Source organism: Zonotrichia albicollis, chromosome 13 (genome assembly GCF_047830755.1).
Source record: "Zonotrichia albicollis isolate bZonAlb1 chromosome 13, bZonAlb1.hap1, whole genome shotgun sequence".
Lineage (NCBI taxonomy): Eukaryota > Metazoa > Chordata > Aves > Passeriformes > Passerellidae > Zonotrichia > Zonotrichia albicollis.
Genome location: NC_133831.1, coordinates 2,499,410 through 2,522,703, shown reverse-complemented (window position 1 = coordinate 2,522,703; position 23,294 = coordinate 2,499,410). Strand labels below are relative to the sequence as shown.

The 23,294-nt window shown below is 59.1% G+C and overlaps 1 protein-coding gene across 4 annotated transcripts in view; it reads right to left on the bottom strand.

Moving 5' to 3' along the window:
* Positions 1-21,735, bottom strand: part of GSE1 (Gse1 coiled-coil protein) — a 105,000-nt gene extending 83,265 nt beyond the window's left edge. For 2 of the 4 annotated variants that reach the window (XM_074550774.1, XM_074550773.1), the window contains exon 1: positions 19,780-21,687. In XM_074550774.1, coding sequence (XP_074406875.1) covers positions 19,780-21,645 — 1,866 coding nt within the window. In that variant the 5' untranslated portion in view covers positions 21,646-21,687. Of the gene's footprint in view, positions 1-19,779 lie in introns of all 4 variants that reach the window. The other 2 variants (XM_074550772.1, XM_074550776.1) reach the window with 2 other exon arrangements.
* Between the last annotated feature and the right edge of the window lie 1,559 nt (positions 21,736-23,294).

Here is a 23,294-nt window from a genome sequence, read left to right as displayed (position 1 = left end):
GCTGGACACACCGCGGGGGCGGGGACGGACACCTGGACATGGATCTGGGAGGGGACGGACACCTGGACAGGGATTTGTGTGGGGACGGACAGACAGACACACCTGGACACGGATCAGGGAGGGGACAGACACCCGGACACGGATCCATGTGGGGACAGACAGACGGACACCTGGACATGGATCTGTGCAGGGATGGACACCTGGACACGGATCCGCGTGGGGACGGACAGACAGACACACCTGGACACGGATCTGTGTGGGGACAGACACCTGGACATGGATCTGGGAGGGGATGGACACCTGGACACAGATCCACATGGGGACAGACACCTGGACATGGATCTGTGTGGGAACAGACAGACAGACACCTGGACACAGATCTGTGTGGGGACAGACAGCTGGACACGGATTGTGTGGGGACGGACAGACAGACACACCTGGACACGGATCCATGTGGGGACAGACACCTGAACACAGATCTGTGTGGGGACAGACACCTGGACACGGATCCATGTGGGGACAGACACCTGGACACGGATCTGACAGACACACACACACACATGAGGACGGACACCTGGACACGGATCCGTGTGGGGATGGACATGGATCCACACGCGTGGGGACAGACACCTGGACACACAGACACACACAGGGATGGACACAGCCACCGGCTGCACCTCAGCCCAGCCCAGGTGTCCCTGCTGCACCAATGTCCCCTCTGGGGGGTTTGGGGGGCAGATGTCCCACATTGGGGGGCACAAACCACCGCAGGCAGGGGCAGATGCTGCGTGAGGGGCTCCCCAGGGCTCTGGGGAGGCAGCAGCTTTCCGTCTGATTGCTAATTATGCTCGTTATTCCGTGTCAGACACTTTGTGCAGCACCGCAGTGATTTGCTCTCTGCCTGTAATTAGGCACGGCGCAATTACCGTCTAATTCAAGTTCAAGCTCCGCGTCCTCGCGACCTTCCCGGCCCCGACACCGTGTCCCTGCTTGTCTCTGCAGGGCCCCCTGATGTCACCTCTGCCCCGTGGATGCTGCTCCAGAGGGGACAGGGGCATCAAGGGGCTGCTGGAGCACAAGGCACAGAGCCAACCCCCCGAAAATCCACCCAGATAAATGAGACACCTAAAGCCAGGTTTGGGGACACCCTCCAGGAGGGTGACAGTCCCCAACACAACAATCATGATCATCCTAGAGCCTCTGGGATTTTGGGGTGAGGGGTCACCCCAGCACACAGCCAGGCCCAGCCAGCTGCCACTTTGTCCCCTGTAGTGTCATTTTACATCGCACAGGACATATTGAACACATCCATGTCACACCCTGGGTTCGGAAACAGCACGGTAACATCAATTAAAAAACCTACAAGGCTTTTTTTTGGGGAAAAAAAAAAATAGAATACAGAGAGCAGGAGCCTGCATGATTGATCAGCAGCTCTTGTACCTGGATTCCCTTTCCCCTTTTGACTTGTGGCATTTTCTCCAGGAAGAGCCACATCTCCACCTGGAGCATCCCAAATCCGCCGCAGCCCCGGGCACCGCGCCGTGCCAGGCTCGAGTGGCACCGAGCCCCCGCACAAGGATGCTCCCCCCTCTCCTCCCAGCAGCTAATTAATCCTGCTGCTCAGGCAGAGCTCATTAGTGCTGGGGCTGCTCCGGCCACCCGGCACAGCCGCCCTTCCCAGCAGACAGCAAGGTCAGTGCCAGGGGCTGGTGGGCACCAACAGAGCCCCCCCTGGGTGGCTCTTCCTGCAGGCTGGGGGTGTTTCTCCAAGCTTACAGCATAGGGAACGAAATAATAAAAAAAGAAAAAAAAAGTATAAAATTTTAAAAATTAAATTTAAAAAAAAGAAAAAACAAAAAAAAGGGGGGGAAAAGAAACAAGAGGGGTGAGGAGGTGAAGAAAAGCCCCCCCTGGGCTCTTCCTGCAGGCTGGGGGTGTTTTTACAAGCTTACAGCATAGGGAAGAAAAAAAAAATGAAAATAAAAAATATAAAATAAAAAGTATAAAATTTAAAAGATTAAATTAAAAAAAAAAAAAAAAAGGGGGGGAAAAGAAAAAAGAGGGGTGAGAAGGTGGACAAAAGCCCCCCTTGGGTTCTTCCTGCAGGCTGGGGGTGTTTTTCCAAGCTTAGGGCATAGGGAAGAAAAAAATAAAATAAAATTAAAAAAAATTTAAAAATTAAAATAAAAAATAAAAAGTAAAAAAAAAAAAAATTAAAAAACAGCAAAAAAAAAAGGAGGGGAAAAGAAAAGAGAGGGGTGAGGAGATGGAGAAAAGCCCCCCCTGGGCTCTTCCTGCAGGCTGGGGATATTTCTCCAAGCTTACAGCACGGGGAAGAAAAAAATTTAAAAAAATTTTTTAAAAAGGCAAAAAAAAAGGGGGAGAAAAAGAAAAAAGAGGGGTGAGGAGGTGGAGAAAAGCCTCCCCCGAGCGCGAGCAGTGGCCAAGGAAAGCAGAGGAGTCAGCCAAGTGCCTCTCTCCGTGGCGGCAGGGCGCGAGTGGGCCGCCCTGCAAATGTTTTGAGTTTCCAAAACAGAAGGGAGAAGCCAAGAGCTGCCGAGTTCCCCCACAGGCCAAGAAGGACAAAGGGCATCCCTGTGCGCTGGAGGGGAGGGCGGGCGCCCAGTGCCCCCCGGGGATGTGCCAGGTCAGGGGATGGGGCACAGGGGCGCTCCCAGCCTGGCTCTGACTGCAGCCAGGGAGGGGAAATGGGCAGCTCTGGGTGAGGCTGGGCACTGGCACAGGGCTGGATGGTGGCTGTGATGGGATGTGCACCCACAGAGCCTGGGGTGGTTCAACACCAGCAAAAAGCCCCCAGTTCCCTGTGCTGGCACAGCAGGAGCTTCCCAGCTCCCATCCTCCTGGGAACCCCCCAGCTTCAGGAGCCAAATGTGCTGGAAAAGCCCCGAATCCAGCATGCTCCAGGCTCTCCTTGCTGCAGGAGACGCTGACACCAATCCAGCAGGAAACCCCAGTGCCCACCCCGGCTGCTGGCAGGGATGTGAGGATGCTGCATGGGTGGTCCAGCCCCTCTGAGGGATCCCATCCTGCAGGGTGATGCTGAGCCCCAAAAAGCAAGATGGGAGATGGGGCAGCATCCATGGGAATGCCAACAGCACCAGCCCCACACTGCTGGGGGACCCCACTCCCCCTCTCCACCACAGATTATAACCTCACACAGATTATAACCTTAAATTATTAATCCCCAGCAAATCCTAACCCCATCTGCCTAATCCTCGCAGGGGGATGGATGGGGGGCAGTGGGGCTGCCTGGATGCCAGCCCTGCCTATGGGAGGGGTGGCAGAAGCCACGGGGGGAGCCCCCCAGCCACGCTGGGAGCAGGCAGGCAGACAATATCGGGCCTATGCGGCCCCCTCGCCGCCAGATGTGTGTTAATAAGGCAGCTGCCCCCTAAGCTAATAAGGTCACTTACTGGCTCCAGCAAGACGAGAAAACAAGCAGGGGCTTGGCTGCGGTACAGCCTGACTTGGCACCCGCTGCACGCCGGCTTCCTGAATTCCTGCCGCTTCCAGAACAGCTCCACGGGGTGGAAAAAGCACAGAGAGAGAGAGAGAGAGAGAGAAACCTCCCTGGGCCCCCCCAAACAGCACCCCCAGCGCGGCCCACCCGCCTCCAGCATCCCCCCGGTGCCCCGGTGCTGTGCCCTGCTGCCAACCCACGGGAAATCCTTTATTCCTTAGGGAAATGCTGGTGGGAAGGCTGGGGAGGGAGGGGGGGATTCCTGCAGGCTCTCCCTGCAGCCCCCCCAGCCCCGGCCCCGCTCCCTCCCTCGCCTGCCCCCGATCATGGCGCCTACAACTCCCTTTGTTTTAATATTCTAAAGCGAGCCAGATGCCGGCTTTAATCCCCTCAGCTGGGGAGGATTTGCAAACACATTAGGAGGAGGAGGAGGAGGAGGCAGAGCCAGCCCCAGCAGCAGCCCCACGGCGGCGGCACTGCGCCCCATCTGCCCATCCCGGCCCCTAATTGCCTTCTCATGTCGGGATTAGGGGCTGGCAAGGTGTCCCACATCACAGGGGACAGCAGCGTCCCCTGCCACTGCGGCTGGGAGGGCCCTCGGCTTGGCTGGGCAGAGTTTGGGGGTTTGCACCCAAACTGGTGACACCCCCGGTGCCAGAGGGGTGGGAGTGGCGTGGATGGGTCCTGCAGGGTGGTGGGTGCCGAGCAGAGGGGCAGGGGCTGGGGTGCAGCTCTGATGGATGCTGTGGGTGGGTCCTGCAGGGTGTCAGGATGGTGTGGATGGGTCCTGCAGGGTGTCAGGATGGTGTGGATGGCATGGATGGGTTCTGCAGGGTGGTGGGTGCTCAGCAGAGGGGCAGAGGTTGGGTGCAGCCCTGCTGAAGGTGGGGTGATGGATGCTGTGTCTGTCTGTCTGTCCCAGTGGTGCATTCTCAGTGCTGGCTCTGCCATCCCTCATGGACATTGGGATGTTTTAGGGGAACCTCTGGCGGTCCTTCCTGCAGCATGAACAGGGGAAGGGATTTCCATGCTGACCTCCAGCACCTCCAGCTCCTGCTCTGCTGTGCTGCCTCCCTCCTCCCCTGGGACTCAGCAAAGGAGGCTGAGATTGACCAGGGACAGCAGCAGGAGCCAGAGGAGCCAGAGCCTGCAGGAGCAGCTCCAGGTGTGCATCCCATTTGTCCCACAGCATCCAGGCCACCCTCAGCACCACAGCCCTGCTGTCCCAGCACAGCCAGACCCTCCCCACAGCCAGGAGGGGAAAACGGCCTCTCCAAAGTGGGGGAGGCAGCAGCAGAGCCCCAGGAGCTGCAGGGTGACGGGAATGTGGTGATGGAGCAATATCCCAACATCCCAAATGGGGAAACACACACAAGATGCGCCATAAACGCCCTCCTCACCCAAGGGTCAGCTCACAGCACATCCCCACAGCCTCCCAAATGTGGGAACATCCCACAGCCCTGCATGGCCCAGGTACCCTCCAAGGATCTCCACATCCTCCCCTGCCCATCCCAAAGCTGCCCACAGGCAGTTCCTGCTCCAGCTTCCCCAAAGAAACACCTCCAGGAGCACAGAATCCCCCTGAGCCATCCCAGACCCCACAGTCACACTGCAAAAGCAGCAGGGTTTTTTTTGAGGGTGGTTTTTATTTTTTTGTGTGTGTTGATTTTTGTGTTTTTCTTTATAAGAGCAGGATCTCCTCCACAGCACTTAGCAGCCAGGAGCTCAGAGGGAGCAGAGCTCAGTGCTTCAGAACGACGCCTCATTTGCCAAGAAATAATCCCAAGGAGAAAAAAAAAAAAAAAAAAACAACAAAAAAACCAAAAACCACCGACTCAAAAAACACCCAAAACCTCCAGACTCAGAAGATAATTAACTCCACAAAGCAGCGACCCTGAGCAGCTCAAATCTTCGCTGTAACTCCCCAGCCTCTTCACCAAGGAATTATTTCTTCCTGTCTCCAGCACCACAGCACCAGCACATGGAGGCCTGGGGGTTTTATTGGGGTTGTGTGTGTCCCCCAAACCCTGCAGACACCCAGGCAAGGTGGGGGGCCCAGCCCCACGTGAGAGCTCAGATCTCAGAGCAATGGGATCATTCCCCATCGCTGTGAAGGGTTGGAATGGGGACATTGAGGATGTGGGGCTTGAGGGGATGGAGAGGGGAGAAATGGGAGCTGCTGCCCCCAACACACACCAGCACCCCCTGAAAGGGAAGGAGCCACTTCTCAGCTTCCTCCCTGCAGACAAACAGCAGGGAAAGGCAGGACAGACACCCTGGGGGTGCATTCTACCCCCCATTCCCTCTCCCACCTTTAACTCTGGCACAGGAGCTGGGCTGAGTGACCCTGGCACCATCATCACCCCCGTGGCACCACCATCACCTCCCTGGCACCATCATCACCCCCGTGGCACCACCATCACCCCTGCCCCTGTCCAGGGAGGGGAATTGAAGAGGGAAGAGCTGAGGAAAAGCCGTGCAGAGCCAGCCCTTCCCCCGGCATCCCCCTTCCCCTGCTGACCACAAAAAGCCAACATCTCCCCGCGCCCCTCCAGCCAGGGGATGGGAATGTGGAAGCAATTGCACTTGGCAAGGCAGCAGCAGTGAGTCAAAAACAGTTGTTTGGCTTGTCAGCCACCCAGGCCCTGCAGCACTCTTGTTTTCCTTTGCCTGCCTTAACCCCTTCCAGCCCCACACGCTGCTCCCAGCAGGAGCCGCAGCCCCCAGCCCCGCCTGGAGGGGAGAGGGGAACTGGGGAGGGGTCCCATCACACAGATCTGCCCCCAAAAATGGGAGAATGGACGATTCTCTGGCAGGAAAGCCTGCAGGGAGAGGGTGCTCTGAGCCTGCTGTGGTCCTGTGGGGCACAGGGGTATCCCAAGGGCACTAAGGATGCCCGGTGGTCCTGGAGCATCCCACCCACTCACCCCAGAGCTCCTTGTCCCTGCCACAGAGAGCGCCCCAGATGGCCCCTGGCAGGCTGAGGGGACATGGGGTCCCCAGGGTGGTGCCAGCCTGGTGGCACTGGGTGATTTAAAGCCCTGAGCACAGCAGGCCCCATCCCATTTACAGCAGTTTAGCACACCCCAGGCTGTTCCCATTGGCTCCTCCAGCCCTTTCCCTGCTGGCCATATGGCAGCGAGGCCAGGAACTCATCCAGAGCCACCACAGGCTGCAGCAGGGGCTCTGCTCCGTGCCCAGATCAGCCCTCACACCCCACCATGGGGGTCCCACAGTGCTGGGACCCCCACCCATCCAGGCTGGGGGACACCAGGATGCATCCACCCCTTCCCCACCACAGAGGGACGGCCATGGGGCAGGGAATGGGGCAGGGAGTGGGGCAGGGAATGGGGCAGGGAGTGGGGCAGGGAGTGGGGCAGGGAGTGGGACAGGGAGTGGGACAGGGAGTGGGGCAGGGAGTGGGGCAGGGTGTGGGGCAGGGAGTGGGACAGGGAGTGGGGCAGGGAGTGGGGCAGGGTATGGGGCAGGGATTGGGGCAGGGATTGGGGCAGGGAGTGGGGCAGGGAGTGGGGCAGGGAATGGGGCAGGGATTGGGGCAGGGATTGGGGCAGGGAGTGGGGCAGGGATTGGGGCAGGGAATGGGGCAGGGATTGGGGCAGGGATTGGGGCAGGGAGTGGGGCAGGGAGTGGGGCAGGGATTGGGGCAGGGAGTGGGGCAGGGAGTGGGGCAGGGTGTGGGGCAGGGAGTGGGGCAGGGAGTGGGGCAGGGTGTGGGGCAGGGAATGGGACAGGGAGTGGGACAGGGTGTGGGGCAGGGTGTGGGGCAGGGAATGGGGCAGGGAATGGGGCAGGGAGTGGGGCAGGGAGTGGGGCAGGGAGTGGGGCAGGGTATGGGGCAGGGAGTGGGGCAGGGAGTGGGGCAGGGAATGAGGCAGGGATTGGGGCAGGGTGTGGGGCAGGGAATGGGGCAGGGATTGGGGCAGGGAATGGGGCAGGGAGTGGGGCAGGGAGTGGGGCAGGGTGTGGGGCAGGGTGTGGGGCAGGGTGTGGGGCAGGGAGTGGGGCAGGAAGTCCCTCTGGGCATCCAGCCAGCTCCCAGAGCTCTCCATTCCCCCAGCCTGCTCCCAGAGAGGACAGGGATGGGGGCTCTCCCTCAATCCCCACCGCACCCCTCCAGCAGAAGGGCAGCAGGGCGAGGCGATGGCTGGGGAAGAGTTAAACCCTCTGGAGCTCCTGGAAGGGGAGGAAAAGTGGAGGGCAAGGCTTCGCCCGCCGGGAGAGACAAAGCGAGCTGCAGGAGCCAAGAGATGAAGGCGAGGATGCGATAAGAGGGGGAGCAGGGTGTGTGTGCTGGAGCGAGGCAAGGAGGGAGGAGGAGGAGGAGGAGGAGGAGGAGAGGTGGGTGATGACCAAAGTCATTGAACATTTTTTGGCACGCCTACCCCCGAGTATCCTGGCCGTTGGCCCAGCTCGGAGCTGAACTTAAACAAACTCCTGTTGCAGCCATCTGCTTGATTTTAAAATAAATCAAACAATCTGTTGAGCCGTGGGTGATCAAATTTCCATCTGTGCGGACGCCTGCTCGCCTCCTCGGAGCCTCCGCTTGCCTCTACCAGCCAAACACTGCTGGCAGCATGTGGCCTCCCTAATTCCTCCAGGAAAGGGAGAAACCGGACCTCCCCCTGCACCCCGGCCCCCTCCTGGCCCTGCCACCCTCCTCTCTCCAGCCCAGCGCTATTTTTGCCAAACTCAGGCACATCCCGGGGTTAAACGGGAGGAAAACGGGGCTGGAGGGGAGATCCCGAGGGGGATTGAGCTGCTGCCCACGCTGGGGGGATTCCTCATCCTGTCTCCATCCATCCCACGGATCCGAGGGGATGGGGAGGGAAAGGGCAGCAGCTGCTGGCCCCGACGGTGGTGGCTGGACAGAAATAGCAGCTGTGAGGCCGGAGCTGTGTGGCTGTCCCCAGGACAGGGACAGCGGGCACACGTCACCTCCAGGTGCCAAGCTCGCAGCCAACCATCCCCCCAAGCAGCCTGCTGGCCCTCAAGGCCACCCAAAATCATCTCATCCTGAGGGCTTCCCCTCCTCCTCCAAGGGAAAGCAGCACCATTTGCATTTTGTCCCAAGGTCCCCAAAAATAGAGGTGGCATCTCCCTCCTCCACTGTCTCTTTGCGTCCTGCAAGCCCCCTGCCCACCTGGGGGAGCAGCCCCCATGATATCCATGGCCCCAGAGCCCCTCTGAGGGGTCCCAGGCAAGGCCAAACCCCTGCTGGCATCACCCCAATGCTGCCATCCCTCCCTGGAGCCCAGTCCCCTATGCCAGGCAAGGCCAAACCCCTGCTGGCATCACCCCAATGCTGCCATCCCTCCCTGGAGCCCAATCCCAGGCAGGGACAAACCCCTCTGGCATCACCCCAGCATTGCCATCCCTCCCTGGAGCCCAGTCCCCTGTCCCAGGCAAGGCCAAACCCCTCTGGCATCATCCCAACACTGCCATCCCTCCCTGGAGCCCAGTGCCCCGTCCCAGGACTGGCATCATCCCAACGCTGCCATCCCTCCCTGGTGCCCTTCCTTCCGCTCGGAGCAGAGGGCACCGGGCACAGCGCCAGCACAGCCACAACTAGGGCACCAAGGGGTGGGGCAAATCACAGCAAAAGAGCTAAAAGAGGAGCAAAGAGGCAGGAAATCGGTGTGAGTGAAGGAGAAGGAGCAGGGTGGATAAAGGATGGAGCCCGGTTAGGGCTCAGTGGACCCCAGCAGCTCTGGTGGGGAAGGTCAGCGTGAGAGCACAGACTGTGCATGGAAAGGGAGAAGGACACAACAGCAGGATTTATTCCTCATCTAAGGGGTTCAGTTATTGGGGTGACACTTCCTGAGGGTCCCCATGGCACGGTGGAAGCAGCAGCAAGGAGAAGGAGGTGCCCAGCACCCACCAGAGCCGTGCCAGGAGCCGGAGCCAGCGGCTGCGGAACAAACCTCACCCCTGTGGGATGCTGCCAAGCCCAGAGCTGTCCTGGCCAGCCCAGGGCCAGCCTGGCCAAGCCACTCAGGGCTGGAAAGAACAGGGAGCAGGGTGGGGGCCACCCTGCAGCCTCCAAAGCTTCCCAGTGCCAGCTTTTGGGAGGGGCTGTCCAGCCCCAAGCACTCAGCATGCAGCACCCAGGCTCCAGGATCAGCATAAGGAAAAAAACTGGAATGAGTGATACAGCAGCTTGGGTGATCCCAGTGCCACAAGAGCAGGAAAATCTGCTCCTGGGGACCTGCATCCCTGAGCTCAGGAGGTGGCTGAGGTGGGGAGGTTCCTCCAAATGCTCCTTCTGGAGTAAAACCCAAGCAGAGCCCCGACAGGATGCACAGCAGGGAGCAGGTTACACAGCACAGGCAATAGCGGGAAGGGGAAGGGAAAAAAAAAAAAAAACAACCAACCACCAAACCCCTTTTTGGAAGAGGAAAGGGCTGACAGGACCTGGCTGAGAAGCAGGAGAAAGCCCAGATTTCCCAGTTACTGTGCAGATGTTCTGGACTGAAAACAGAAGACGGCAGGAGCGAATTCATCTCCCCCTCCAGAGACGCCGCAGCCGGAGCATCTGGACTGTGTCTGCAGCAGCAGAGCCGGCTGCCCCTGGCCCTGGGAGCCCCACAGTGGGAACAGCAGGGACACCCCAGAGCCCCACACAGGGAACAACCTGCACACCCCAGAGCCCCACACTGGGAACAGCAGGGACACTCCTCGGATGTCACATTGGGAACGGCCGGGACAGTCCTGGGGTATCACACTGGGAACAACCAGGACACCCCCAAGGCCCCACACCAGGAACAGCTGGGACACTCTTGGAGTCCCCACTGGGAACAGCCACGACACCCCCAGGGTGCTACACTGGGAACAGCCTGGACACCCCAGAACCCCACAATGGGAACAGCAGGGACACCCCAGAGCCCCCATTGGGAACAACCAGGACACCCCTGGGAGCTCCACACTGGGAACAGCCAGGACACCCCTGGGGTGTCACACTGGGAACAGACAGGACACCCCTGGGATGTCACACCAGGAAGACCTGGGTTACCCCCAGAGCCCCACACCAGGAACAACTGGGACACCCCCAGGATGTCCCATCGGGAATGGCCGGGACATCCCCAGAGCCCCATAATGGAAACAGCCGGGACACCCCTGAGAGCCCCACACCAGGAACGGCTGGAACACCCCAGAGCTCCCAGTGGGAACAACCAGGACAACCCCAAGAGCTCCACACCAGGAACACCCAGGACACCCCCAGAGCCCCACATTGGGAAAAGCCGGGACACCCCTGGGAGCCCCACACCAGGAACAGCTGGGACATCCCTGGGATGTCACACTGGGAAGAGCCAGCATACCCCCAGAGCCCCCATTGGGAACAGCCAGGACACCCCCAGAGCCCCCATTGGGAACAGCCAGGACACCCCCAGAGCCCCCACTGGGAACAACCAGGACACCCCCAGGGTGCCACACCAGGAACAACTGGGACACCCAGTTGTTGTGCCACCCTCACCAAGAGCAGGCCCAGCAGGGACAAGCCAGGCCTGTCCCCACAGCAGGTTGACCTTGGCAGCGCTGCCTCCAGGGAGAACTGAAAGGCCTTGTGTTTGTGTTTGCAGTGTTTGCACTCCGGGATAACTCCTGCTGCCTGCTCCCACAGCCAGGGGAGAGATGGGGAGAGGAAAATGAGGCTGGTTTGGCAGTGAGGACAAGGAGATGGGCAGGAGACATCCATCCGTCCATCCATCCATCCATATATATATATATATATATATAAATATATAAATAAATCTAAATCTATATATATATACACACTCATTCCTGATCAAGGACCCTTCCCACAAATTCCTGGTCAAAGCCAGCCCCAAAACCCAGCAGCTCACCCCTGCCAAGAGCTGGCTCTGCCAGGACACCAGGGCAGAAAATGCTGGAATGGAATAACCCTCAGTAAATCCTGCAGCAGGTCCCTGTGCCACCAGGAATGGCCCATCCAGCATTGGTGCCTGGATATGGCCACCAAAACACAGAATTTTGGGAGTTCTGTGGATGAAAGGAGCTCTTACACCTGCACAGCACAGCATGGACACCTCAGGCCCATGTCGGGATGGGATGGGATGGGATGGGATGGGATGGGATGGGATGGGATGGGATGGGATGGGATGGGATGGGATGGGATGGCATGGCATGGCATGGCATGGCATGGCATGGCATGGCATGGCATGGGGTGGGATGTGAGACATCCTGGAGCCCCACAGGCTCACTGTGCCCCAGCGCAGGTCACGGCACGCTCAGCACAGGCCCCTCTCCTGCAGGTTGCAGAGGCAAAGTTGGGGCAGCTGCTGCTCCAAGCACAGCTCCGTGGGTAAACAGATGACTTCAGCCTCCCTAAAGAGAGCTCCTAAAGCCCAGCAGCACTTGTGCTAACGGGGAAGGGGGGAGGAAAAGGAGGAAACCAAAGAGGGAGAAGCAGCGTCATACCCACGGCAGGCTGCAAAGTGCGCCCAGGTAACATCACCCTTCTCCCAGCCAAAAACCCACCCTGGAGCCATCCCCTCCATCCCTGCCCTGCTACTGAAAATCCAGCAGGGAAAAGGAGTCACTCAGCAGCCAGAGCAGCTGCACGGGGCTGCTCATCCAGCCAGGGCACAGCAGCTGCTCTCCCAGCACTGGGAGCAAACCACGACCTGCCCGCAACAGCCTGGGCTGGCACTGGGCTCTGGCACCCTGCACAAGGCCCAGGGAGGGCACCCAGGCTGGCAGTGCTGCCCTTGGCACAGGAGCGGCCCCGCAGTGGCACGGCTGGCACGTGGCACCGCCAGGAGCCAAGGCACGCCCGGGGCACCGCTGCCACCCGCCCTGGCTGTGGGCACCCGGGGCTGTCACTGCCCTGGGACGGGGCCCGGGGGAGCCGTGCTGCTGGAAAGGCTCCCAGTGCCAGCTGCTCCCTGAGGAACAGAGCCTGGCACGGCTGGGAGGCTGGCACAGCCTGCCAGGCTCTGCCCCAGCTCCCAGGGGTGCCCCTGCCTCAGCATCCCCCTGGGCTTGCACCCAATCCCCACCCTGGCAGTCTCCAATGAGGGCAGTGTCCCACTGACACACCAAAGGGACACTTTCATGCCATCCCTTCCAAGCCAGGATGGCATCATGTGGCACAGGCCTTTTAGAGGGAGGAACATCTGGCCAGATGCTGCCCAGCAGCACAGGATCATCTCTAAAACAGGAGTCAAAGGTGCCATCAGGGAGCAAACAGAGCTCTCCTCACCCCAAAAACCAGAGTGGGAATGGATCCAGGGCACCTCCTGCAGCCAGAGAGGTGTAAAAGGGCTCCTGGCAAGCCAGCTGTGCCCAGTACCCCAAAACATTGTGGGTCCTCAAAACCTGCCCCAAAACATTGTGTGTCCCCAAAACCTGCCCCAAAACATAGTGGGTCCTCAAAACCTGCCCCAAAGCATTGTGGATCCCCAAAACCTGCCCAAAAGCATTGTGGTTCCCCAAAACCTGCCCCAAAACATTGTGTGTCCTCGAAACCTGCCCCAAAACATTGTGGATCCTCAAAACCTGCCCCAAAGCATTGTGGGTCCCCAAAACCTATCCCAAAACACTGTGGGTCCCCAAAACCTGCTCCAAAACATTGTGTGTCCTCAAAACCTGCCCCAAAACACTGTGGGTCTTCGAAACCTGCCCCAAAACATTGTGGGTCCTCAAAACCTGCCCCAAAACATTGTGGATCCCCAAAACCTGCTCCAGAACACTGTGGGTCCCCAAAACCTGCTCAGGAGATGGAGACGGCTCCTTGCCACTCAAGGACAGTGACAGGGGTGTGAGGACAGCACCCAGCTGCTCTCCTGAGGGGTGAGAAGCCAACTCCTTCCATTGCTGATGCGCTCGGAAGGCCAGGCACCCACGCTGCTGTGCAGGGAAGTCCCTGCTCACTGGGCAGCAGCCAAGGAGCATCCCAGGCTGCCCCCCGTGGCCGAGCTTCCCGGACGGCTGGGGAGGGCCAAGTGTCTGCACACAACATCTGTCCGTCTGCAGCAGCCAGAGCCGGCCCTTCACCCCATCTCCGACTTGGCTGCCGCTCCAGGGGATGCTCCAGAGCTTGCAAAAGCGTTTTCCCTGCATGGGGTGGGAGTGGAGCCGGTGCCTGTCCCCAGGGTGGTGTTTCAGGGGGTGCAGCACGCTGTCAGAGCAGCGTTTATGGCAGGTGCCTGCTCAAGCTGCTGCTTTTGGGAAAGGCAGAGAGCAGGGAGGGCAGGGTGAAAAATAAATATAAATATATAGCAGCCAGCTGGTGAGCTGTGGAGTCAGCACAAGGCCTGCAGGACGCGGCGCTGGCAGCACAGCCCTGGAATTTGGGACAGCTGGTCCAGCAAGGTCAGCCTGGCCTGAGCAAAGACCCCTGTGCTGCTCCCCACAGCGGGGATGAAGGACAAACAGCCCCAGATGGAAACCCCAGGGGTGACTGACACAGGCAAAGTGTCAGGTGAGGATGAGGAGGGACAGCCAGGTGCTGTTCCCACTCAGCAGGGCTGCCCTTTCCTCAGGGGCAGGAGAAAGCCCAGTGTCACTGACATCTTTTATGAAAAATCCTTTCCTCCTGAGAAGCTGAGAGGCCTCAGGAACAAAATGTAAACAATGGTTATCTGCTGGTGTGGAATGCAACAGGTGCATCTGTGATTGGTCTCATGTGGTTGTTTCTAATTAATGGCCAATCACAGTCAGCTGGCTCAGACACAGAACCCGAGCCACAAACTTTTGTTATTTGTTATTTATTCTTTCTTTTTCTATTCCTAGCTAGCTTTCTGATGAAACCTCTTCTTCTATTCTTTTAGTATAGTTTTAATATGATATATATAATAAAATAATAAATCAGCCTTCTGAAACATGGAGCCAGATCCTCATCTCTTCCCTCATTCTGGGACCCCTGCAATCACTGTTACAGCCCAGGGTGCATTTTCCCCTGGTTGTTTCTTTGTTTGCCATGTGGGAACACGATCCCAGGGGAGGCCGTGCCCCGAGACATGAAGTCATCTCATGATTATATTGCCACCTCCATGCTGGGATTGAGATCTCAGCTGAAAATGCCAGCCCGGGTCGGCGCTGGCTGAGCAGCTGCTTTGCTGAAAGGCCTCACTAAAAACAACTTCACACGCTGCAAACTGAACAGGTTTATCCCAGTAAAGTTAGCTAAAACTCTGCTCGGAATCTGCAAACTGGACAGGTTTACCCCAGTGAGGCTGGTTAAAATCCTGCTCTGAATCTGCAGATTGAACAGGTTTATCTCAGTAAAGTTAGCTAAAATCCTGCTCTGAATCTGCAAACTGAACAGGTTTATCTCAGTAAAGTTAGCTAAAATCCTGCTCTGAATCTGCAAACTGAACAGGTTTACCCCAGTGAGGCTGGTTAAAACCCTGCTCTGAATCTGCAAACTGAACAGGTTTACCCCAGTAAAGTTAGCTAAAATCCTGCTCTGAATCTGCAAACTGAGCAGGTTTATCCCAGTAAAGTTAGCTAAAACCCTGCTCTGAATCTGCAAACTGAGCAGGTTTATCCCAGAGAAGCTGGCTAAAACTCTGCTCTGAATCTGCTGGAATTCCTCATGGCAAAAATTGCCACACAAAGCAAAGGTAAAACCACCAAAACCAACCCAAGCTGGAAGCCAAGAGGTTGAGGTGAGTAAGACCAGCTCTGCTCCTTATTTAAGGGATGAGGAGAAGCCAAGTGCAGCCCGTGCCACCCCCCTGGAGCCCACACACGGTGCCTGGGCAGGGACACAGAGGTGCCACCGGCTTGGCCAAAAAGGCACCACCACCCAAAACACTGCCAGTGTCCAGAAGGTTTTTGATTTCCTTCAAAATCCGTAAAAGATGCAAAGAAGGCAGAGGTGCCTGGGGCTCTTCCTACACAGGTCTGTCAATTCTCGTGCTGCAGTGCACCCAAACATCCCATAATCTGGCCTGGTGCAATGCAGGAGGAGTGCTCAGGCATCACTCCCCGCCTTCTGGGTTTGTTTTCCTGGCATCCAGGAGCTTTGGCTGCTGCTCAGCATCAGTGGGACAAGGTTTAGTGGAGAACACAAGCCACTCTTTGATTTTTGCCCAAAAGCCTTTCCGAGAGCCAAAAGGAAAGTGCCCACCAACAGCTGTCAGCTCCACGCAGTGATTTGGAAATGCAGCCATGACCTTTGGAGCTGGGAACCTGCAGCAGGGGCCAAATCCCCAGCTGAGCCAACAGCACTGCTGGCAATTAGCAAATACAGAGAACTCAGCCCCTGGGGCCTGGCTGTGCCCTGCCAGGAACAGCCCCGCACCGCCAGCCCCAGGTGTGCTCTGAAAAGTGGGAATGGGGCATGGAAAACTCCATGAGATTCCCAGAAACCAGCCTGAGGAGCAGCTGGGAGCAGCCACACCAGCAGCCCCAGGTGTGCTCTGAAAAGTGGGAATGGGGCATGGAAAACACCACGAGATTCCCAGAAACCAGCCTGAGGAGCAGCTGGGAGCAGCCACACCAGCAGCCCCAGGTGTGCTCTGAAAAGTGGGAATGAGGCATGGAAAATATCAGTGATTCCCAGAAACCAGGCTGAGGAGCAGCTGGGAGCAGCAGTGAGATCCATGCCAACACCTCCACAGCACCAGAGGACACTGAGCACAGAACCACAGATTTGTTTGGGCTGGAAAATGGAAAAACCCTCCAAGATCATCATTCTGCCGTTCCCCCAGTGCTGACAAGGCCACCAGTGACCATGTCCCCAAGGGCCACATTTTTTAAATCACTCAAGGAATGGTGACTCCATCATTACCCTGGGCAGCTGTGCCAGAGCTTCGTGATCCTTTCAGTGGAGAAATTTTCCTTAATAACCACCCAGAGCCTGTCCTGGCCCAGCCTGAGGCTGTTCCCTCTGCTCCTGTCCCTGTTCCCTGGAGCAGAGCCTGTCCCCTCCTGGCAGGAGCTGTGCAGAGCCACAAGGGCCCCCCTGATCCCCTTTTTCTCCAGGCTGAGCCTTTTCCAGCTCCCTCAGCCCCTTCCCAGCTCTGCTGCCCCAATGCTGAGCCCTGGGGACATCCCTGGTGACCAGCCACCACCTGGACACGTCCCCATTCCCTGCTAGGCCCAGCACCAGGACAGTTTTTTACCCAAGGAACAGCAACCCATCCAAGCCATGAGCAGCAATTTCTCCAGAGAAATGCTGCGAAAGCCTTTACTAAAATCCACAAGAGACAAGATCCCTGAGCCACCGAGTGGGTCACCTTGTCACAGGACATCAGGTGACAATTCCTGCTGGTAATAAACCTGTGTGGGCTGGGCCTGATCACTTGGTTGTCCTGAACAGCTGTGCCTGAGTTATGGTAGGATTTGAGAGCTCTCCAAATACTTGGAAGTATTTCCAAAAGTCGCATTAAAGGGAAAAAAAAACCCAGAAAACCTCAAGAGGAGTCACTTTTAGAGGTACATAAGTGCAGGGAGAGCAGTGGAAGGTGAAGATGGGAAGAGGTGGAGGACAGAGGAAGCTTTTAAGCTTTTCCTGGTGAGCAAAGAACACTGAGGACAAGCAGCTCTGAGCTGGGAATGCATCACTCCACCTCTGAGGAGAGGCTGGAGAGCCTGGGGGTGGCTTGAGAAGGCACAGCCAGCCTGGAACACGTCACTGTCACCTCTGGGAAGTGACCAAACCTGGGCATTTTGGGGTTCATTCAAAGCCATGGCTCCCAGCAGTGGCTGCTTGAGGAAGCAGCTCAGGCACTCCCCAGGGAGATGCACAGGGAATTTATCCAGATCAGCAGCAGGAGGAGATATCCCACCTGGATACCCCAAAATCAGAGCCCCACACCAATAAGTGCATTGATCTTCCCCTTGTAAGGGGCACAGCTGGACAGAAAATCCATTTTCACAGCGCACATCTGGGCGCCAAGGATGACAAGCCAAAGGATGCCCAAGCCAGATTCCCTTTCTGCACCCAGCACTGCCTTTTCTTCTCGGAAGGAACAACCCAAACCCACAAACACATGCCAACCACGGCAGGGCTCTGCAGAGCTCACCTTCAGGAGATCCTCCTGCAGCAGGGAGAGCTTCAGGCACCACCACAGCTCCCCAGAGCCCTGCCTGTTCCTCTGCTCCCCACCACCAAACCAGCACCACCCATCCCAAATATCAGTGGCTCCTCCCTCCTGGCAAGCCCCAGATGTGGGGGTCCCTCATCAGCACCTCCACAATGTGACAGAGAGGACCTAAGCCCCAAACAGGGACATGTGGGGGTGTCTGGTGGCTTTCGGGGTTTTAATTTAATGATTTTTTAAATAATTTTAATTTAATGATTTATTAAATTTAAATCACTTTAATTTAATGATTTAATTGCTCAGGCTCATTACCTCCAGCCTGGTCCCATCATCACAGGGACCTGGGTGTCACACAAGAGTGAAAGGCTCATCTGGGGTGACTTTGAGCAGCAAGAATGGCTGAACAAGGGTACAGCTAAATTAACCAAGTGCCCTGCCCAAGCATTAAGCCGTGTTTTAAATAACCTTGACATCTGCGAGGCCTCAGCCTGCTGGAAAGCATGTGGGGACAGGGAGGGAAAAATGAGCCAGGACCTTGTGGCCAGCCAGAGTCCCCACCAGGCCACGATGTCCCCAGGCAGCTCTGCTGTCCCTCCTGCCACCAGCCCCCTGCAGCAGCCCCTTAATTTGCTCATTAGCAAACCTGGAACAAGAGGAGGAGCTCAATGGTGTCCCTTCCTGAGGACACACTCTGTGTCCTCCTGGGAGTTTGGGATTGGGGCCAGTGGGGACAAGGACTGGAGTGCCTGAAAAATGCTGGGAACTGGGGGGGTCACTGAGGAACCCCACAGGAACCCACCCACGCTGGAACAAACTGCTGTTGGTAACGTCCCCATGAGGGACGTTAATTTAATGATTTAAATCATGGGGGCACCAAGGGGGCAGAGGCCTGAAGAACCAGCTGGGGACATGCAGGTGATGCCACTCTCATCAGCTCACCCATCCTGGATCAGCACCATGGGCTGCTCACCTGAATCCCAAGTCCTCCGTGGCCACCTTGCAAATGCCACCAGACCCATGACCATGAGAGCATCACAACCCACCCACCAACCATGGAAATCCATCCACAAACGACCAAAAATTATGTCAGGACCACCCAGCTCAGGCTGACAGAGCTGGGGGAACCCCCCAAAAGAAACAACTTCCAGAGACGTCCCAGCACTGGTGCCAACCCAACCTCCTGTGCCATCCTGGCACCCTCCAGGTGAATGCAGCTCCTGCCTGGTGCCTCTCCAAGTGTCCCCCCAGGTCAGGAGCCAGCACAGCCGGATGGGAAATTATATTTGTGAGCAGCCAAGGGAGAGTGGTGGGAGAGAAAAGGAGCGCTGTCTGGGAAGGACTGGTTTACATTTCTAAAGAAAATGCCAGCGCCTCAGAGAGCCGCAGGGTTCTGGCTACGATGGAGCTGAAAGGCTTTGAAAATGACCTCGGGGATTTGGGATGTTGGCATTTGACAGAGCCCAGCCTGGGGCCTGGTTTGGTGGTACAGAGCAGCGGCTCTGGAGAGCTCCCACACGCTGGAGATTTGGGAGGAAAAGCTGTTATTTTCCCATCCCACGAGAAAGACAAGCTTGGGAGGAATAAACTTTTGCTCTGCCATGTGCTTTTGAGGTGATGGCCTCAAAGCAACCTGTGTAACCCCAGAAAGGAGCAGCTGGGGAATCTGGCAGCACCTGGGCCATGACACCCGTGACACCATCAGGGTTGCAAGGCTTTTGGGGAGCCCTCACTGCAGGATACGTGGTGGGAACCCAACCCTGTGCTCACCCAGCAGCTGTGGGAAGAACTGGGGCTCCTCCAAGGGAAATCCCTTCATTAAGGCACCTTGTAAAACTGGGGAGAAGTTGGGAAGTTTCCTACAGAGCCCATGAGCTCCTTCCAGCTTCCCAAGGATGCTCCATGGAGGGCAGGCCAGGCAGCCCTCCCTGGCACCTCTGAGCACCCCTGATGGCCAGCAGGACAGGGTTGGCATTTCCTCGGTCCTGGCTCCCACCTCCCTCACGCGAAGCTGCCAACAACACAGACACTTCTGGAACGGGACAGCCCTTGGCTCTTCCCACCTCCTGGAAGGGTTTTTATCTGCTCCTTCGCAGCTTGACAGCTCCAAAAGTTCACTGCTAAAGGCACCCCATCCATTAGCATCCACCCCCAGCACCCAGACCCAAAACACGAGCATCCATCTATGTCACCGCTCCAACTCCTCCTGGATCCCAGAGGTGGGAAGCGCTGGAAAAGGAGGGATGGGGACCTGGCCAGCTGCCTTACCTTGGGGAGCAGAGCCGGGGGCGCCACTGCCAGCAGCTCTGGCGGGGTCACGCTCTTGCCAGCCAGCACCACGGCCCCGCACTCGGCACAGGCGCCGATGGTCAGCTGCTTGCCATCGTCCACCAGCAGGCTGTTGGCCACGCGCAGCGTGTAGAGGAACACGGGGAGCCTGGCCACCTGAACCGCTCTTAATCCAAGGCACCGCTTCTTCTCCTGCCGGCAGAAGAAGCAGACGAAGGTCTCCACCTTGTACTGGCGGGACCAGGCGCTGCTGGGGTGGTGGGAGTTCCTGCCCTCGTGCTGCAGCCACTGTCCCAGCAGGTCGTGGTAGCACAGGATGCAGGTGGCCACCAGCCCCGTGGAGTCGGCCGGTCTGGCCCGCGGCGCGGGCGGGTACACGGTCAGGAAGGGGAAAAAGGGCTCCTTCTCCCCAAAGCGCCCCGGAGGGTTGACGTTGAGCTGGAACTCTTTGCCAGCTCCCAGCTCGGCCCCGCAGATGTAGCAGACGGAGGTGGGACCCGGCTTGATGACAGCGGGGTGGCCGGCGAGGTCACCGGCCGAGAAGACCTGGTGGTACCTGCCCAGGAAGCTCTGCACGGAGGAGATGAGCTCCTCGTTGTGACAGGCCCTGTACATGGCCCACAGGTCCTGCAGCACCCCGAAGCACTTGCGGCAGCTGCTGACCTCCCAGTGCTTGTTGAGCCCCTTGGCGCCGGGCGGGCAGGGCAGGAGGCTGAGGAAGGGGAAATGCATCGTGCTCTTGGCGTTGCCGTTGGTGATTCTGGCCGCCACCGGCCTCGCCTCCTTGCCGCACTCCTCCCCGCACAGGTAGCAAGCCTCGGGCAGCGGCGGGATGCCCGAGCCGTCCTCCTTCACGCCGCGGCGGCCCTTGGCGGGCATGGCCCCGGCGCCCAGGGGCACCACGTAGAGCCGCTGCAGCACGGGCACGTTGGCCAGCTCGAAGCTCTGCCACTGCTGCATGAGCGAGGCGAAGCAGCAGGGACACACCAGGGTGCTGCCGGTGGGCGACAGCGGCTGGGCGCCCGCCGGGGGGCTGTGCAGCCACAGGAACGGGAAGAAAGGTCCCGGCGAGCTCTTCTCCTGTTTCTGCACGTGGACGCGGTGCTGGGCGCCCGGTGCCAGGGGGCTGCCGCAGATGTAGCAGGCGGTGCCCGCTGCCCAAGCGGGCCGCTCGCTGCCTTCCTCCTCCTCCTCCTCCTCCTCGCTGGTGATGTTGATCTCGCTGTCCGAGGAGCAGCAGGGGGGCCCCCGCTCGCTGCCCGCCGCCGGGGGGGCCCGCGCAGCGCCGCCCGCCCCCTCGGGCTCCGACAGGGGCTCGGCGTCGGAGAGCTCGGAGAGCTCGGAGCCGGCTGCCGGCCCTTCCTCCTCCTCCTCCTCTTCCTCCTCCTCCTCCTCCTCCGGGTGGCCGGCGGCGCGGCGCGGCGGCGCGGCGGGGTCCCAGCCCGTGGCCCCCCGCCGCAGCCCGGCTCCCCCCGCCGCCGCCGCCGCTGCCGCCGCCTCGCACTGATGGGGCCGCTTGAGCCAGTACATGCGCTTCTCCACCGGCGTGCGGCTGCGCTCGAAGGAGTCCCACTGCTCGCCCAGGAAGCAGCGGCAGACAGCGCAGACCAGGGCGCAGCCCTCCGCCGAGACGGCGCGGGCTCCGGGCGCCGGCTCCTGGTGCTGCAGGAAGGGGAAGAAGGGCCGGTGGTCGCGGGGGGGTCGCACTTGAAGCTTGAGCTCTTTGCCGCGGCTGATGCCGCCGCCGCAGATGAAGCAGCAGAGCGGGGGCGCCGAGGGTTGCGCGGTCCCGGGGCCGCCCCCCCCCGCCGCCGCCGCCGCCTCGCCGGCCGCCAGCGCGGCCATCAGCCGCTGCTTGCGGGAGAGCGGCGCCGCCGCTGCCCCCGGCCCCGCCGCCGCCCCCGGCCCCGCCGCGCTCATCGCCGCCCCCGGCTCATCCCGCGGCTCCGCCGGACACGCAGGCTCGGGGGGCGGGTTTGCGGAGCGCTCCCCCCCCACCCCTCCGCCCGCCTCCTCCCGCCGGGGGGAAGGCAGCGAGAAAGGAAAGAAAAAAAAAATTATGATAAAACAACGGCAACAACAACAACAACAACAACAACAAAAAAGCTCCCCGCGGCAACAACAAAATACCCACGGACGGCAACAAAAATAAACCCGGGATAAAAGTTCGGTGCGAAAGTTTGGGTCCCGCCGGCGGCGCGGAGGAAGGGCGGCTGCCGGCCGCCTCCCGGCCCCGGCGCCCCCGGCCCGGCTCCTCCCCGGCCCCCCCGCCGCGACCTGCCCGCCCGGGGGGGCCCGGAGGGAGGAACGAGCCGCTGCCACCCCCCGCCCGCCCGGAGCCAGCGCGGAGCCAGCGCGGCCCAGGGACCCCACGGCGGGGAGGGACGTGGGCATTTACACAGCCGGGCCCCGAGCGTTTTGTGACCGGGATCCCCGCACCGGCCCCCGCGCGATGTCCCCTCCGCTCCCGTCACCCGTGTCCCACCCGGCACCCCCAAACCGCGCCACGGCGCTTTGTGCGGCTCGCACCCCCCAAAGGCACCGCGTCCTGCTTCACGGATCCCACCGAGAGCAGCGGCCCTTTCCTGCCCTTTCCAGCCATTAACTCGGTGTCCCGACCACCCCCGGTAATTTATTTCCCACTTTCAAACTGCTGCCGCTGTTCCAGTTCAATACCAGATTCTATTTCCCGCTCGGTCCTAAAATGCTGCGTCGCTTTGCCACTCACTGGTAAATAGCTGATGCGTTCCCAGCCGGAGCTGGCGGCGTTTCAGCGGCGCATGCAATAATCCCGGTATATCCTTACCTGCCTCGCAGCCCGCGATAAGATTTAATGCTTGGAAAGCACTTTGCTGTCCTTGGACAATAGGCACCGCGGAAGCGCAAACTGTGCCCAGGGCCAGCCTCAATTAAACCTGACTGATTAACCACCCCAGCGGCTCGTCAGCGTGCCCACCGGCTCGGCACGGCTCTCCCGATTAAATAAATATATTAGGAGCTGGAAGGGGGATTATTTATTTTTTTTCCAACAGTCGTTTTAGTAGGAAGCGCTGTGGAGTTTTGAGTTCACAGCAAGTCACTGCAATATCCCAGGTGCTGTCCTTGCAAATCCGCCTGAGCTGGGAGGGTGCAGGATGAAACCCGAAGAGGCAAGGTTGGACAGGACACAGGGACAGAGGGACAGCAGGACGGATGCCTGAGCAACGTGCCAGCACACCCAGACGATGCGCAGAAGCCACGCTGCCCCTTGCTCCTCATCACTGCTCGGGCCGCCCCGTCCGGGTCCCCCTTGGGGCTGACCAAGCCGCGGTGTCACCTCCCAGCCGGACTGCGGGTGACAGCGTCCGGTGCTCCCCGGCAACTGGCCCTGAGATCAAACAGATTGTGTGACATCAGCTGGAGCGCGGGCAGGGGCACGAGGGCTCTTCGGGGACCCGGATCCAGTTTCCACGCAGATGGCTCCGGTAGTAAAGGAGCAGGGGGTGGGAGGCAAC